The sequence below is a fragment of the Grus americana genome, chromosome 6 (genome assembly GCF_028858705.1).
Source record: "Grus americana isolate bGruAme1 chromosome 6, bGruAme1.mat, whole genome shotgun sequence".
Taxonomy (NCBI): domain Eukaryota; kingdom Metazoa; phylum Chordata; class Aves; order Gruiformes; family Gruidae; genus Grus; species Grus americana.
The window spans coordinates 6,547,643-6,564,237 of NC_072857.1; the positions used below are offsets into that span (position 1 = coordinate 6,547,643).

The 16,595-nt window shown below is 40.7% G+C and overlaps 1 protein-coding gene across 1 annotated transcript in view; it reads left to right on the plus strand.

Moving 5' to 3' along the window:
• Positions 1-16,595, plus strand: part of LOC129208032 (von Willebrand factor D and EGF domain-containing protein-like) — a 184,253-nt gene that overhangs the window by 98,053 nt on the left and 69,605 nt on the right. Inside the window, exons 12-17 of the mRNA XM_054830120.1 lie at positions 1,782-1,918; positions 2,972-3,133; positions 7,616-7,720; positions 10,419-10,533; positions 13,970-14,220; positions 15,446-15,665. Coding sequence (XP_054686095.1) covers positions 1,782-1,918; positions 2,972-3,133; positions 7,616-7,720; positions 10,419-10,533; positions 13,970-14,220; positions 15,446-15,665 — 990 coding nt within the window. The remainder of the gene's footprint in view (positions 1-1,781; positions 1,919-2,971; positions 3,134-7,615; positions 7,721-10,418; positions 10,534-13,969; positions 14,221-15,445; positions 15,666-16,595) is intronic.

Here is a 16,595-nt window from a genome sequence, read left to right on the forward strand (position 1 = left end):
CTCATGAAAAACATAATGAAGCATTTTTTCTTTTTTAATTTTTATGCACTAACCACAGAAGAAGGCAATTTATCAAAACCATTCACTACATCTGACTAATAGTTTTGTACATTACAGGAATCCACAACTAACTGATGAATGCTGATAAGCTGTAAAGCATTTCTCTTCTTGTAAATATTGCAGTGTCCAACAGTGCTGCTAATACTGCTGCAATAAAATCAATAATAAAAAAAAGAAAAGAAAAGAAAGAAAAGCTAAAAGCATTTCAGAAGTATAGAAAAAGTCTTTTCACTATTTTTCACATTTATGTTGCTTTCCTTCCTTTCTCTGGAAAAATGAGAGTCATGCAGCTATGTTGTTATGGGCTGCAATCTGGTGGGATCGCAGTGTTTAAACTGCATTCATCCTAGTTACAGCTTCAATGGCAGAGCCCTAAAGGAGCAGCGTGGTACTGGGGAAGGTTATCAGCTCAGCTCAGGGCATTTTGCCCCTTGAATTGGAGCTGAACCAATGTACCATTAAAATATTAGGCAACACAGCTTCTCTCAGAGACAAGCTACAGCTCAGAGAAAATTGATGGGCAATACTGCTTTGCCAGAGTGGTGGTGATGGGGCAGGGAAGAGGAAAAGCTAAGCAGCCTCTCCCTGCCATGCAACAGGGAGAACAACTCGCACTGCACTGTGCTGGTGCACAACATGCCTCCGAGGGCTCCCGGTCATGCCCCTGCTATTAAGTGTTGCTCAGGAAACAAGAAGTAAATTTTCTGCTTTGTGTTATTTGTCATCGTAGTGGCTTCTCCTGACCGTTAGAACTATAAATATTATCAACAAAAATAAGAAACCATGATCATGACTGGTTTCTGCTATTGACATAAGATATTAGAGACCTTCTGAGTGTTGTGCTATCCAAGTGCCGATGTAAATATCTGCCCAATTACATTTTTTTCTAAAGTAAAGATGTGAATTCTGCCATCCAATGAACTTGCATTTTGACTCCATAAAAATAACCCCAAGATGAAAGCAATGAGCAATTTTAAATAGTGAATACCTAAAGTACAGCAGAACACAAATGAACCTTTACCTGAGAATCATAAAACATTTGAAAAACAGTAACGGGTGAAATTCAACCTTGTAAGGGGGACAGCACAGGCTGTACGTCACTTAAGCCCTACTTAAGGCCTCAAAATGGGATTTAGGTGAAACTTAGCTGGTGCACGACATTTGTGCTGACACTGTGCGGAGCTGAGTGCCACCCATTAATGACTTAACCCTCACAAGCAAGCATTCCTTTGAGGATCATTACTTTTATTGCATCCATAGGTTTGGGCGGGGGGGGAAAAAAAAAATGACTGGTTTTTGTACTGCTGTTTCACATTATGAGGAACCTGGTGGCACGGTCATCTTCTATGGTATGACACCCTGTCCTCTCAGCTGTGATCCCATCCTGTTACCTGGGTCAGCAGAAGTGTTACCACTGAAGACCTTTTACCATGAACCTGCAGCTTCAGTTAATTGATTCCATGAGCCGTATAACGCTCGCTGATACATCCTGCAGTGCTGGGTGCACAGAGCAGTTATTCAGTGGGGGTTTACTGCTTCCCTTTTTGACAACTGCTGATCCTCTTTCCACGAGAAATTCACAGGGGAGCAAGGAAGACCCCCAAGGAAAAGAATTAAACCAAACCAACCAGGAACAACAACGAAAAAATCTTTGATAAACCAGAACAGAACAGCATGTAAGTACTACTCTCTAAAGCTTTATATCTATCTCACTCTTTCAGAACAAGCTTTGGAAATCACAGGCTTAGAGAACGGCGGTCTTTGCGACGTCCGATCTTCCGACTGCACCAGGATTCGGGTGTTTGGCCTTGGCTTCAAAGAGTCACCCAACCTGCACTGCGAGGTCACCAGGTTAATTGTAAGCAACTTCCCATGGGTTCGTAAAGTATTGATCATACAGTCAAACTTTGACATGTCTATATTAAAGTCTTTTACCCTGAACCGTGCCGAGTGCCGTCATCTCTCTCTGCCACAGTGGGGTGCAAATACCTTCAAAACGCATTGCCAATACATTTGCTGTGAACAAAGGGAGCTGAAGAGGCTCAGCCCTTTCCAGGACTGGTTCCTTGGAAATGCACAACTATGCGTTATTGCTAATTTCCTCTGTGGGGTTTTGTTTAACTCTTGTTTGGTTCAACTACACTGTAGTCCGGTGAAGCCTGAAATCACAATATTATTTCTCATTTTGTGCATCTGGAATCGGTACGCTTGGTGGTTTTCCTAAACAAATTTGAATGCTAAGTTTTGTGGTTAAATATAAGGTTTCCTCAACATAGTTACAGAGGCTCTTACTGAATTTTCTTAGTCATAGTTCAATACCAAGTCAGAAGTTTTAATTGGTATTAAACCCATCTCTTCTGCTAACACTAATTTTATCATAAACTATAAATGGGTAATGCTAGGAATGAATTATTTGGTGTATCAGCATACTCAGATATGAAGGGTTTGATTCATTTCATAAATCCACCTCATCAAAGATGTTCAGCCTGATTCTCAATCAGTGCCTATACGTTAATGAGGCACGGCTGAGATTTGCCTGCCATACCTGCTTAGGGCTCCGCAAGCTCTTAACGAGCGGTGATGTCTTGTGCAGCTCATCTAGATAAGCAGCAGACATCACCTTCAAGGAGCAATGACCTGGGTGCTGAGCTCCAGGAGCAAACACAACATGGCTCCACCACGTTACCCTGTCTCATCCCAGCTGCTCATCCCAAGTGCAAGTGCATCTATGCATTTGCACAGATGAGCACGGCTTGCTTTTTACTGTGGCTATGTTAACAGCATCGTTTCTTTTAAATAAGCTGTCTGGAAATGTCTTATATTATTAATTAGAAATATAAACATATGTCGACAACTGGAATTTCTTTATATGAGCCTTCAGTTTCTGCACTCTCCTTCTGTTTCACTGTAGCATCTCAATGGCGAATGGATATCAAGAGAACAAGAAACCACAAAAGCAGATTTTCTCAGCTCTGAAGCTGTTGACTGCCAGATTCCTCTCCTGAACATCACAGAGACAGAGGCTGTGCACTTTGTGGCTGGCGATGAGCCGTTTGCAAGATGGCAAGTGAAAGTAGGAATTTCTTATGTTTCTAAGAAGTTATTTAGGAGAAAATCAGTTGTCCTGATAAATTGAAATGCAAAGCACGATTTGCTTCCCTTCAGAAATAAAAATGCATGTAGAAATACTCACGTTAAAGTCATGTAGGGAAAAAAAAAAAAAAGAAAAAAGCAGCCAAAACAATATGAGTAAAAACCAGGTGTCTTTGTAGACAATCTGAAAGTGCAAATTACAATCACTTCTCCGGGTAATCACCTGAGATTGATGCAGTTGTACTAATCAATTGTTAATCGTTAGTACTTCATTTCTGGAAACCCCAGCTCAAACTCCTGATTAGGCAGCAAGTAAAAGACAGCTTTGACGCCCTGTTTGCAGGGCTGGTGCTTGCGGCTCCTGGGCAGCAGGTGAGGGCTGGCACGGCGTGAGCAGAGGTGTTATGGCCTTGAATGACTGCAGGAAGGAGCATGTGCAGTACCTGCTCATGCCAGGTCCTCTGCTCTGGTTTTAGCCTCTTTTGCTCACAAAAGGACACCTATTTTCTAAATATTTCCAGGAAATCAGTGCCTTACTGACCCTGCTCCTGCTACCCTTGGTCTTGCTCTCAGCCTGTATGGTTATTTTCTGCAGGCTGGTTGGTTGGTTGGTTGGTTTTTTAAGACTGAGATCATTTAAAGGCTCCATAGCTGAGAAAAACATATTGCCATGGTAGAAAGACTGCAGATGTGCTTTGAAAACTGCAGCATGTAAAAAAGAAAAGCGTAAAGCACTCGCTTCACTGCGGCGCTGCTGCCTGTCCTGCACCCCACAGCTGTCTGTACCCCGTGTGCTGCCACGTGGCTTAGGGAAAACAGAAAGATGTTTGACGGAGCATGTTTTCTATCCAGTAATTTATTTTAAATAGATAGGGATTTGTGTTTTAAGAGATTGGCGTAAGAGCTCTGTCGAGCAGAGCTTGGCTGTCGGCTGCTGGGGTGGACCTTGAGCCTTCCTTCTGGAGAAGGAGCCATCAGAGCGGGCAGACGCCGAGGCTGAACCAGGAGAGCAGTCTCTCTGCTTAGGGCTCCAAAACTTCTCTAAGGAGATACTGAACTCTGCCACCTGTGCGATGAAATGCCATCTCACGAAGGAAGGATACGAGAGGGAGACACCCTTGAGTTTCCTGGCCCAAGAGCACAGCTAGAATTTTGCACGTGCACAGAGCCGTTTCTCCAGCGTAACTAGGATAGCTTCCTTGCAGCTCAGGTGTATTAAAATGCAGTTTGCTTTCGAGTGCTGCCTTTCAGCCCTGAGGAGTTCTGTGCCATTTTTCTTATTTTTCCTCTCAAAAACACACAAAGAATGTCTCTTTCCTTGCGCTCGGGTTTAAGAAAACCTCTGCACCTGTAAGCCTTCTGCCCCTTCCCTCTCCTTCAAACCCTGCAGAAAAAACAGGTTCATGGCTATGCAGCGAACGGACAATTAAATCGTCTCAGTCCAGCCCGAATCCTAGTTCTCCTGTGGATCTTTTTGCTGAATGAATTGGGAAGGCAGAGCTCAGCGCTCGGTTTCAAAGGCAGCTGGCCTTACACGGTGGCGCAGAGAACAAAACGATGGAGCTTTTCCACATAAAAAATGATTTGAAATGAATTCCACAGATGTTCAAAAATTTGTGCTCCAGAAAATTCCTGATAAGACGTACTGCAACATTGATCTTCTGGGTTAGGTTATCAGATGCTTTTTAAAATGTAGGTAAAAGGTTTTTCAGAACCAAAAATCAAAACAATTCTTTCTGGAAATATCACTGTTTAATATTTTCAGAATCTCTTCCCCCTTCAAATCATATTTTCACAGGAATGAGCAGAGTTTCACATAAGCTTTTTTCACTACCAGTGTTAGGGGAATAGGGGCTTCACAAAGTGTTCTCAGTGCTCTTTCATTTCACCTGCTCTTGTATTCATGTTTCAGATTTTGCTCATTCTCTCCATGACATGCTGCCGAACATAGATAAGAAAGTACATGGGGCTACACCAGAGCGTTTGGTATAATTAGTTTAGATATCAAAATACAAACTCCTGCTTGGGCAGCAGATGACTTGGGCTGCCCACACAGATGCCTGGGTGAAGAGGTGAAAGAGCTTGGCAGGCACTTATCTAATTTGGGAAGTAGGTCTGTCGCTTATCCTCTATTCATTATCGTTGCCTGTATTTGTCAAGAGCAGAAAAAAATATTTGTTAAAAAGTCAGTAAGGCAGAAACCGAATTTGAATTCAGCAAGTTTTTGTAGCTTTCATTTTTCATTTACAAACATTTGTACGAGTCAAACTGTATGTAGATTATGAGTGATACAAATAGCCAAGATTGTTTCATGATGAATTAAATACTTCAGGAAGAGGTGACAGATTTCCTGATTGTCCCGACTGCTTATCCAGAAGAAGCAGCAGCTCTTTCTTTCCACATGATACATATGTTCAAGCAATCAAGGCACAACTCTAAGCGCATCTTTGGCTTTTAAGGGCCAACCGAATTTGAAGAGACATTTGCTCAGCTTAGGTCTCATTGAAGTATTTGTTCCACATCGCTAAGGTGACTAATGGAAAAGCAATTAAAATAGCTATAAAACAACCCAATTCTAAAAAGACACCAAAATGGGTGTTTATAATAGAATGTAGAAAAAAATACAAATTAAAAAAAAAAAATCAAATTGGCAAGAGTTACATTTCACTCACGATGCTCACTTCAGACAGAACAATTAGTGCAATTTTATAGCTTTTTGTATTTTTCCCTGTCTACCCATTTCTTCACCCATTATTAGTGCACTGGTATTGAGACAACATTGGACGCTCTGGTAAAAGAATCAAATGAAATGTAAATTGCATTAGGAATAATATATTCTTAATGGAAGTCTTGCTGCCAATAAGCACTGCCTTTCAGTGAAGAGCAGGTCTTGAGGGGGGTTGCCTGTTTTATCTTTTCCTCCTCTCAAACTGCAGCATAAGTTCTTCATTTCTTTTAAAAGATTTTTTACCTTTAGTATAACACACAACATCTAACATCTAGTATAACACACAACATCTAACATCTCAGCTGAGTTGATGCACAGGGAAAAAACTGGGGTTTCTTCCTTAAACCTATACCAATGAATTTTACTTCAATGTAAATTAGTCCAAAGCAGTTGTCTCTCTCTCTCACCATTGCAAATCGTGAATAGCCAGGAATACTGCCTGCTTGCCTTCTGGTGTGGGTTTCTGCAGAAACAAACGCTCTTCGCTCACAGTGCGTTTTGAGCCGAGAACCATCAGATGTGAAATTGTGGGAGTATCATCTACTGCATTATGTTTTCAGATCATTCTTAGTGAACTTTTGATGATTGATGCTTTTTATGAAACTTATTGAAGTCATTTTTACTCTGTGCACTTCCGGTGATCTTTGCTCAATTTAACATACATTCTTTCTGTGAACTGAAATAGTTTATTAATTGACCAAAAAAACTTTGTACTCTTGACCTTGTAAAAGTCCTTTGTAAAGGGACTGAGATTGTTTCAGGTTCAGGGTCACTGGAGAGATGGAGGAGGGCTTGGGGGTTGTTTTTATAGCAAGAGGACAGAAGGGGTACCTGACTGATCCAAAGCAAAGGTCTTAACTTTGCTAAACAGCAGCTTTAGTTTGACTGTGAGAAGCCAAAACCTAAAAAATACCTGAGAGAAAGGGCTTTGCTTTCCTGCTGGTGTTCATCAGTGTTTTTAGCACGGCCTTCGGTGGTATTCTGGGGTGCTCTTTAACATTCACATGTCTCAAGAGGTGTCACAGTGCTTTCTCAAAAGTTAACCCTTTCCACACTAGTCTGGTATCTTTTCATTTTTATTGTAGAAAAATGAAAATATAAACTCACTTAACTCTTTCTTATTGTGTAAACATTCATGTATGAAAAATTTCTAAATTACCTACATGTACAGGAAACCGTGAGCTGGGACAGGAGGTGACTGTTCTTCCAATGTACCTCTCTATGGAAATGGAACTGTTGCCATCTGGTATTACCCACTCTAGCACTTCTTTTAAAGGTTAATTTAAAATCAACTAAATAATATGCATTCTCTTTTTTTTTTTTTTTTAAGCCCCAGGGAGTTTACTTACTGATTTGCTATTAAGAAAGTGGTCCTGAATTTCAGCCAAATATCTTAATTTCATTTCACAACTCCTTGAAAGACACCCTTGTAGTACTTGAGTACAGTTTCCATAAGGGTATTGAAAAAACCCTCAGAAAAAAAAACCCAAACTAACAGCAATCAGAAAAGTTGAATGCCAGCTGAGCCAAAAGATCTTTTGGTTATTAATGAACAGTTTCCAGTTTGGAGCATTAAGCAATTTGTTAGCTTGCAGTAGAGCCACTCACAAGTGGTTTAATTTATCTTGCTGGCAAGCATCCAGTTCAAGGGGGCAATGGTATATGCTCCAAAATGAGCAGACAGTCTCCATATGGAACATTATTACTTATAAAGATGATTTTTGTATCATTTAGATCACTAACGATGGCTTCCAGTACAGTAATTCCAGAGTGTTGACCCTGTACGACGCAGTCTGCCAGGCCTGCCAATTTCATCCAACCGGACTTTGTAAATTAAAGGTAATTTAAAGAGCATGAAGGTTTAATATGGATCGTTCATCTCTTCCTTAGCCCTCTCCCTCCCTGTGATGTACTGTGTGTAATAACTGCTTTAGAAGAGGAAAATCTATCTCCTAGGTCAGCTGCACAGCCTAACACTTTTCTCTCTTTCACAATCTCCTGTCTGTGATATTTTTTTTTTTCATATTTACGTGGGGTATGAATACCCAACAGAGTATGCTTTATGATGGACCTTTCACAGACAGACGCTTCCAGAAAGACTGCGGCTGACGCTATTTATACTTTGCAGCTGTTAGTGGAAGTAGATAAGACCGAGGAGTCTCCCCTGAAAGGCGGCTTAACTTCACTTTTGAAGTGTCTCAGTAAGCTATTTTACCTCTCCTAGCCTGTCTGGCGAGGGCACTGTAACTGTAAGGTATATCATTTCTATACCCACTTTCTGCCTTAGCAAGAGGTAGACTAAGACGCACGTTACATGGTTTTTATCATGTGAAAACACCCTTGAGAGAACATAAACCATTCTTGCTTACATTAACCACGGCTAAGTACAAACATATAGTACTTTGACAGTTTCAAAACCGTAATCAAAAGTCTAGTGCTACGTTTTAAACTGCCAACATGCTAGGAACTGCCCGGAGAGCACTATAACCCTCGGTTTTCCTGTGGACTTATTGGTGTGACATCCCCCGTCCCTTAAAAAAGAGCTTCCCCACTGATTTTCTAGAGGGTTGCATTAGACAACTTTTCTGTTTTTCAGTGGGGCTTTAAAAGAACGTTTTGGAGGGTTTGGGGATATTTGAATGTGCTGATCCTGCTTTCCTACCCTGAGGCAAGCGTGAATGAATAGGAGACCATTTCTGGTGTGCATTTTTATAAAATGAAGATTAATCAGGTATATATCTTAACTCATTTGCCTCATTAACACTAATGGGAAAATAAAGTTTTTTAACTTGCACTGATTGCAAGAACATACTGGTTACCAAAATAAAATGAAAGTTCACATTTTTTTCAAATAAATCAGTGAATAGAAATTACTTTATAGGCCCAAATGAGGGCAAAGCCACTTAAATTTCTGATTAAAATAATTATGTCAGAACCATATTAAAGATGGGGCGGGGGAGGGTCTGGTCAAAGGCTTTCCTTATTCTTACATTTTTCAAACTCAGAAATGTATGTTTCCTCAATATGCTGGTCTTCTCTAGGGATTATAATAACTTCTATCCTAAGATGCTTCAAGGGACTATTTGAACTAGGTTTCCAATTGCATCAGACCGCATTCTAATTACCCCTCTTATAACATTACTTTGTAATACCTAAATCGCTTTCAGAAAAGGTGTTTCAATTACGGGACGTTTTATATCAGGCCATTTCGCATTCTGCGTTCCTTTTATGGAGCCCATTCTGTACCGTACTATCACATCACAAAAAGCATCTTTTTCATCAGAACAAAGCCTTTGAAAACAACAATGTAATAAAATCTAATTAACATCCAGATTTTAATGCTGAAGATCTGTCACGTTCTATCATGTAGGGGTAATCATGAGGTCTCTACCTTACCCATTACTCTTAAAGTGGTATTATTTAAAATATTGACTAATATACTTGGCAAAAGAAGTTTGAGAAACTAATAAAGCAGTAGATAGAAACCACCAGGCCAGTAACAGAACACACACCAGTCTCAGAAAACCAGTGTGTATTCAAAGGAGGGAAAAGGGAAAATATATTTGGGCCCTGGGAGCTTCTCCCTCCTGCCGTCCCGCTGTAGCGGTGACGTTCCCCATGTTCCTGAGGGAGCCTCATGTTTTCCTGGGAGCTTGCAATGGCAGATGAAGTCCCATCTGCAGGTGTGCCCCAACACAGGCTACAAGTGAAAGGCATAACTCTCCCATGGGACCTACCTGTGGCATGGGTTCTTTAATTGCATCAGTTAATTACGTCCGTGTTTGCTCCTCAGACAACCCAAGTGTCTTCAGGCCATGTGGACGCCACAGCTTCCCTGGCCCTGGTGGCCACCCTAACTAGGAGAAGACCAGGTCAGCCTCAAAGGCTGCTGTGCCCACAGTGCACTGCATGGACTTCTGCTGGGACGCTCTGCCCGCCCTTGGCACCACCCATGTGTTTAGCTGTTGTTTACAGCTATCTTGCAGAAGCCTAAAATCTAATGCAGTTCTTTACTCTGGTTTTATATCATTGCTTTTTCATATTTTTTATGAAAAACCTCCAGAAATATTTAAGTTACCAGAACAGGATTCCAAAATTTCAAACGGAGCTTTTATCCAGTCTCAGGTTTTGCTAATCTCATGGAGCTTGCTTTTGCGCATTACCTAATAATCATCATATTAGTAGTCACAGCTGGGAATAATGATCACATACACTACAGAAGAGTGGAAATGAGGAAAAAAAAAAAAAAAAAGGAATCCCATTCTGCTGCATTCATCAGTAGGAAGCAATAGCACATTGCCTAAGCTAAAACATTCACAGCTACAAGGATCTCACACAGAAAAACTGGAAATCTTACAAGTCTTTTTTTCTCCCTGTTGGGAGAAAGCACCAGTATTTAAATTGCTACTATTTTATTGTTTCAAGAGACAAGCGAGTTTCAGCTTATCTCCAGAAATTATTAACTGCTAATTTCCTATCTTATTTCTTTTTTTCCTTACCTCCACCTCCCACCCATTTTTATTTCCTTTTTTGGCAGGAAAATACTTGTAATATAGATGGACTTTGCTATGGTGAAGGAGAGTCAAGCCCCACCAGTCCTTGTCTTCTCTGTGAACCTGACATTTCTAAGTTCACCTGGTCTATTAATGAAAGTAAGAGAGTTTTTTCTAAGATTTAGAAGCACTTAGCTGGGAATTTATGGCTCGGTCTATGAAATACACGGTTCCTTCATTTAGCTAACGTGAATCTATCCTGCATAACAGTGCGAGGGGACTGGTTGCAATGGGAATAACTGGGTGCACCAGAAATGCGGACTGCCCAGAAGCAGACAGTGCTCCACCATTCGCACTATGCATCTGGGCACATACCTTGGTCTGGCTGAAACCCGTCAAATCTCAAATTAATAAAACTAAAATAACACCTGAAAATGAAATTGTTGATACGCCAGCACCCCATGCAGTTCCCAAGTCTGTCAGCTAAAGGTGACGGACCCTAAATACATCTGTCGTCATCTTGCAGGTACGAATCTTTAAGGTAACAATTTGGGGAAAATACTGTTTTTAAAACACTAATGTATACTTTTAGTATCTGGAAGAATCGTTTCCTTTCCCTGAGCCAAATCCTATGAAATGCCACAGAAAAGAGCTTGGCTTGGCAGGGAGTCTTAGGGACAGGGATCAGCCACTCGTTACCTTCCCTGCCGCAGAACCTAAAGGCTCATTCTGCAGCCTGTCATGGCAGGGGTCATGGAGAGGGCTGCCCTCTGAAGCACCTCCTGAATGCTCAGGACTTAATCATAGCTTTTTCATCCCAAGTGTAAACAACCACCATTACTGACCGCTTGCTCTACAGATAATCCATGTTTCTAGCAGCATTACCCTCACAGCGCATCTCCCCACTTACATGAGCACCTTTACATCTGGTCAATATAAAGATTATAATACCGCTTTTATGTAGATTCATGTGCTGGTCCTAAAAAGAGTTTCTCTGCACTTTTAGGTTCTGTAAACACAAGCAAATTACAGAGAGGCGTGTGAGTGGCAGGACCAGTTTGCTTTGTTTGCAGTTTGATATTCCTTTAGGGTGACTAGGTCAGCAGGACCCTTCTGGGTGGAGAGGAAGATTGCTCTTGGCCTGGGGGAACAGCTGGGGATGCTCAGGGACAGAGGCTCCTAGAGAATGCAAGGTGCGGCAGCAGAAACGGCGAGAGCTGTAACACAGCGTCTGGAGTCCATAGCTCCAGTGGAGACACTGCCGAGGCGAGCAGCGAGCAGACACGCTCTTCTCAGAGGTGACAGAAAGGTCCTTGAGAGGCATCAGTTTCCAGCAAGGCAAGAAGTCATAAGCTGTCTGAAATCAGTGTTGGAAGCAGGGACACAATAGGAAGGGAGAGAGTTGTTCACAAGTCCTTTTAATTTCTGTTCCAGCCTAGCCACTTTGAATTTTCTCTATTTAAAAACATACACCTCTAGTTTATGTCCTAAAAAAATCCATCTTTTGGAATTTAAAACTCCCTGTCAGGAAAAGGTCTAGGCAGATCCATCCCAAGTGTTGGCCAACTAAAAATCCCATTGCAAGTTACTTGGGTGAGTAGCTAAAATGCCTAAGGGTAAAAGCCAGATCTGAAGAAAAGCTTGTACACCCGAAAGCTGTGATTTTTTCCCCCAGGAATATAGTTCAGTCTAATGAGAGATATTATCTGGCACTCACAAACCCTGCTTCCTTTCTCTCCTTCCATTGTGTTGGCCACAGCAGTAGCAACTCAAGGGATAAACTGATCCTGATTGTTTTATAGACAAATTCATCACTAGCATTGAGGCAGTTCAATTTTAAAATTCAGAAAATTACTTAAAAGGGAAAAACTGCACTTGTTTTTGGAATTTATACAGCTAGAAGTGATTTGGAAAATCTGAAACATCATGTTTCACTTTTCAATAACTTCTAAATTTAAAAATATTGAAAAGAAAGGGTTTGTCAGACCTGTTTTCAAAATTGCGAAAACCTTTTTAAAAGTTCTGCAATAATTGGGAGTGTATGTATATATTCACTGTATGGAAAGGAGAACTCTGTGGCAGTAGCAACACTCATTCACAGACTATTTTCAGAACATCCGATTTGATGTTACAACTTCTCATTACCCTCCATCCAGTTAACACCTTTGTGTTTATTTGTAAATGCATACCTAGCATCAATATTTCATTGATTACTTTGGGCACAACTTTTATGGGCTCCATGGTTTAAGTGTTTGGGAAATAAAAGGTAAATTAATAGATGGAAGCTTTTAGCAGTTATGCCAGGACAGTCTGCTGGACAAGCAGTTTAGAAGAGCACAGCAGCAATGAGCGGAGAGACACATTTAAATAATTGCATAAAGTGAGACATGCTATGGAAAGCAAAGCTTGATAAAAGGATATGCACCACAAAAAACCCCTAACGATGACTTCCCACAAGCACAATTCAAGGACATATGCAGTCCTTATGAGAACACATATATAGTTCATAGTTTTAGAATGTGACTTGAAATTAATCCTCGGTATTAGAAATGTTCGTTAAGTTAAACATAACTAAGGTCAAATTACATCGTGTGAAGATTCCTTTATATACCAATACGTGTCAGTTTGTACCACTGGTTAAAGAGGAAAGACGGCTTGAGACCAAGGAGGCTTAGGACATGGAGAGGAAATTCCTGGCCCTGCACAAAGCTGCTGTCACCTCAGGGTACTCACCCAATCTTACTTTTCTTGGGTTCTAATTGTAAAACATCATCATTTCTCAACCTTGTCCTCCTCACCTATTTATATTGTAAGTATCATCAGGTAGCATTTGTCTTCTGCTGTAAAATAGCCTTGTACAATTAGGCTTTTATCTTCATTAAGGAAATGCTGAATGTAAACACCACCACTAGAAACAGCAATGCCAATGGTGACGTGATATGCACTGCTGTCACTGGGGATACAGAATCTCAGCATCACTGATGTACCTCTGCTGGCACGGACACGACCTTTATTCCTGATGAAATGTCCAACCGAATTCAGTCAAAATGCTCAGGCTTAATTACTACTCATGTGTAAAGCCAGGGCAGTCTACTCAATGGAGGAGTTAGTTACACAATTATTTTTTTCCCCCTTGAGTTGCCCACCCAATTAATCTGTCATTCGTCACTTTGAGATTTAGTGTACTTATATTTAAATGGCTACATAGATAGAGTGGTAGATAGAATAAATATATACATATGTAAGCATAAGAAATACAATTAATTAAAGTTTTAGTAAGAATTGGGGGACTAGTGGGAGGTTATAGAAGTCATGCCTGATCTCCACCCGTGTATCAGATAACACATCGAAAGTAATCAAAGTTCAGCACGGGAGAAAAGTTCAGTATGGGGCGTGAAAAAAAACAGGAGGAGAAAGGTATACTGTTTGGTCAAGCCATTTGCTGCCTCTGACATCTAAACCACTTCCCCTGTCAGCCTCTGGGTACGTTCTGCACCTTTTTCTTTGAGAGAACTCCTACAAAGACTCGTGCTGTGAATCTTTACATGGGAGAAACCGGAATTTATGTAATCATGGTTTCATTTTTGCTGTTTAGACAACCTGCCTCCTGCGTTCCAGGCCCCCTCCAGCCAGCTGCTGACATTTATTGGTGAGAATTTTGTTTACCAGTTAATAGCAGTGGATCCGGAAGGGTCAGCTGTGCTATTCATCTTAGCGGCTGGCCCACAGGATGCCAGGCTCTCTCCTGCTGGCCTTCTTATCTGGAAAGTTGATTCAGAAGAAATGCAGACCTTTGAATTCACTGTGTCGGATGAATGCAATGCACAGAGCAGATACTCTATTGAGGTAAGGAAATGAACGCTTTAAAGGAAAAAGAAAACAAACCTGTTTATCATGTCAGTGTTTTGGTGCAATTGTCATTATAGCTAATAATTTGTTACTGTCTTGAAAACTAAGACTTCAGCTATTTCCTCATAAGTGTATATTATCCAGCACAGCAATAATGATCAATTAATGGAATAAATATCTCTGAGAACATAGAAACTATATATACAAGGAACAAGAGAGAGTGCTATTGATTGCTGTTTGAAAGAACGCTCTTGCAGAGCCTTTTAATGGTTCATTAATCTGCTTTAAAATTCACATTCTGCATTTGGATTGCAGAAAAAAAAGCATATAACAGAAAAGACCAAGTTTTAGCTATAAAAGGGAGATTATAACTCATTCTCAATGATATTTTTAGAGGATGTCTTGCTCTTATGTCAGTACTCCACACTTTAAGTTTCTTGGCAGAGCTTGTGCATTGCTTTGTCTTTATTGTATAGCCTAACATTAATCCTGTGATAGGATGAGCTAATAAAGTGGGATGCAGACTCTTGACATAAGAATTCTGTGAAGAAAAGATTTTTATTCCTAAAGATTCCTATTTTTACTCATTCAAACCACTATCATCATAAATACCGATCTGCTGAACCCACACAGCAAAGCGGAAACTGGAGTCTAGATATGGTTTTAATGGAAACATGTCAAACCAGACCTGTGTTTAACTAGGTGAGATAATACAGAGGTTTAAATCTGTTGAAATGCTGTTCTTGTACATACATAAAATACAACTACGGACCTCTCTTCCCTGAAGAGAGAGACCAGCTAAGGAACGCCACAATCACGTTCCTGCCTGGATGCCATTTGTAACGTGGAACAGTAAGGAGGGCAGGCAGGCAAAGAGAAACATTTTTCATTTCTTCTTTGAAGAATAAGGAACAAATTCTGCCCTCAGATACTATGTAAAAACTGCTGTTATAGCAAATAGGATTTTTTTTTTCTTACAAGAAGTTAGAATGTGCCCCTAAATGATGAAAAAAAAATCCCTTTAAATTCAAGCTCTCAGCCAAATAAATAGGTATGCTGAGTATGAGACCATCTATCTAGACAAAGGAAATAGGTTAGAAATAAGTTTTCATAATACTAGATAACATGTTTGCACAGCAAAACTTCCTAAAGGGCAACAATATACCTCGCAGGTGTGATTATTCAGAGGAACCTTACCACCACTCCCTTTTGCCTTCCTCAGGTCAGAGTGAAGCCCTGCAGCTGCCTCAATGGTGGAACATGTGTTACCAATATTAAATTCCCTCCAGGCCTTGGTGAATACCTGTGCTTATGTCCCAATGGATTTGATGGAGAGTTTTGCCAGGAAGACATTAATGACTGCAAATCAAACCCCTGCGGCAGCGGAACATGTGTGGACAGTGTGGATAGCTACTTTTGTAAATGTCCCCCTGGTTTGGGAGGTAACACCTCAATGTTTCCATGTCTGATTTAACTCGAGATATATTGTGCTACAGGATTTTTTTGAGTGCAGCATGACCACAAGCATCTATCAAATGGACTACATAAGCCTCCTCTTCTGCTCTACTTAGCTTTAGACAGATAGAAAATGTGCAAAACCAGCTATCTAATTATCCATGTGCAAGGAAGGAAAAATGACCTAAAGCTCTGTGGTTCTGAAATGACCGCTCAAGGAGGTTGTGAAGGTCCCTGATCTCAGTTTCCACCTGCTTATTTCCCATGGATTTGTCCATCCATGAGATGAGCTAGGAGAAGACTTGGTAGAAGAGAGAAAAGGCAAAGATCCAGGACCCTTTTCGACTCCACAGGATTCGACTAAATTAAACCAATGAAAGAATTGGGAATGAATGATTTTTCTAGATCTAGGAAGGAGAAGCAGATATGGAAAACATGCAAAAATAAATTGTCCTTTAGTCCCATTTGAAGCTTCATTAAATTTAAGCATTAGAAAACCACAAATCCATTTGGTTGTCAGACATGCTGATGGAACAAATCTAACCTTTTAAACTGTTCAGGGCTGGCCGCAATATGATTTTAAGAGATGCAGGGAAGAGGGATGATCCCTGCACAAAAAAAGGTTCTTTTAGAAAAGCAGAATGAAAAGTATGAAGAGGAGGAGTTGGAGAACGAAATGGAGTGAGGCCAAAGAGGTGGATGCAAGACATACAGTGCAAACAGGAAAACCTGAAATGCGAGAAGAGAAGCATCTAATAATAGATAACGTAGGTGAGGTGAGAAGGTGTTGGTACCTATCATGCAAGTTATAGTCAGCTTCACTGCATTCAGGACACCTGCGAATGATTCAGACACGTGAAAAAGCACTTGTGACAGCATGCAGACACCGACTCCCCCATGCTCTGCAGGCTGGAACC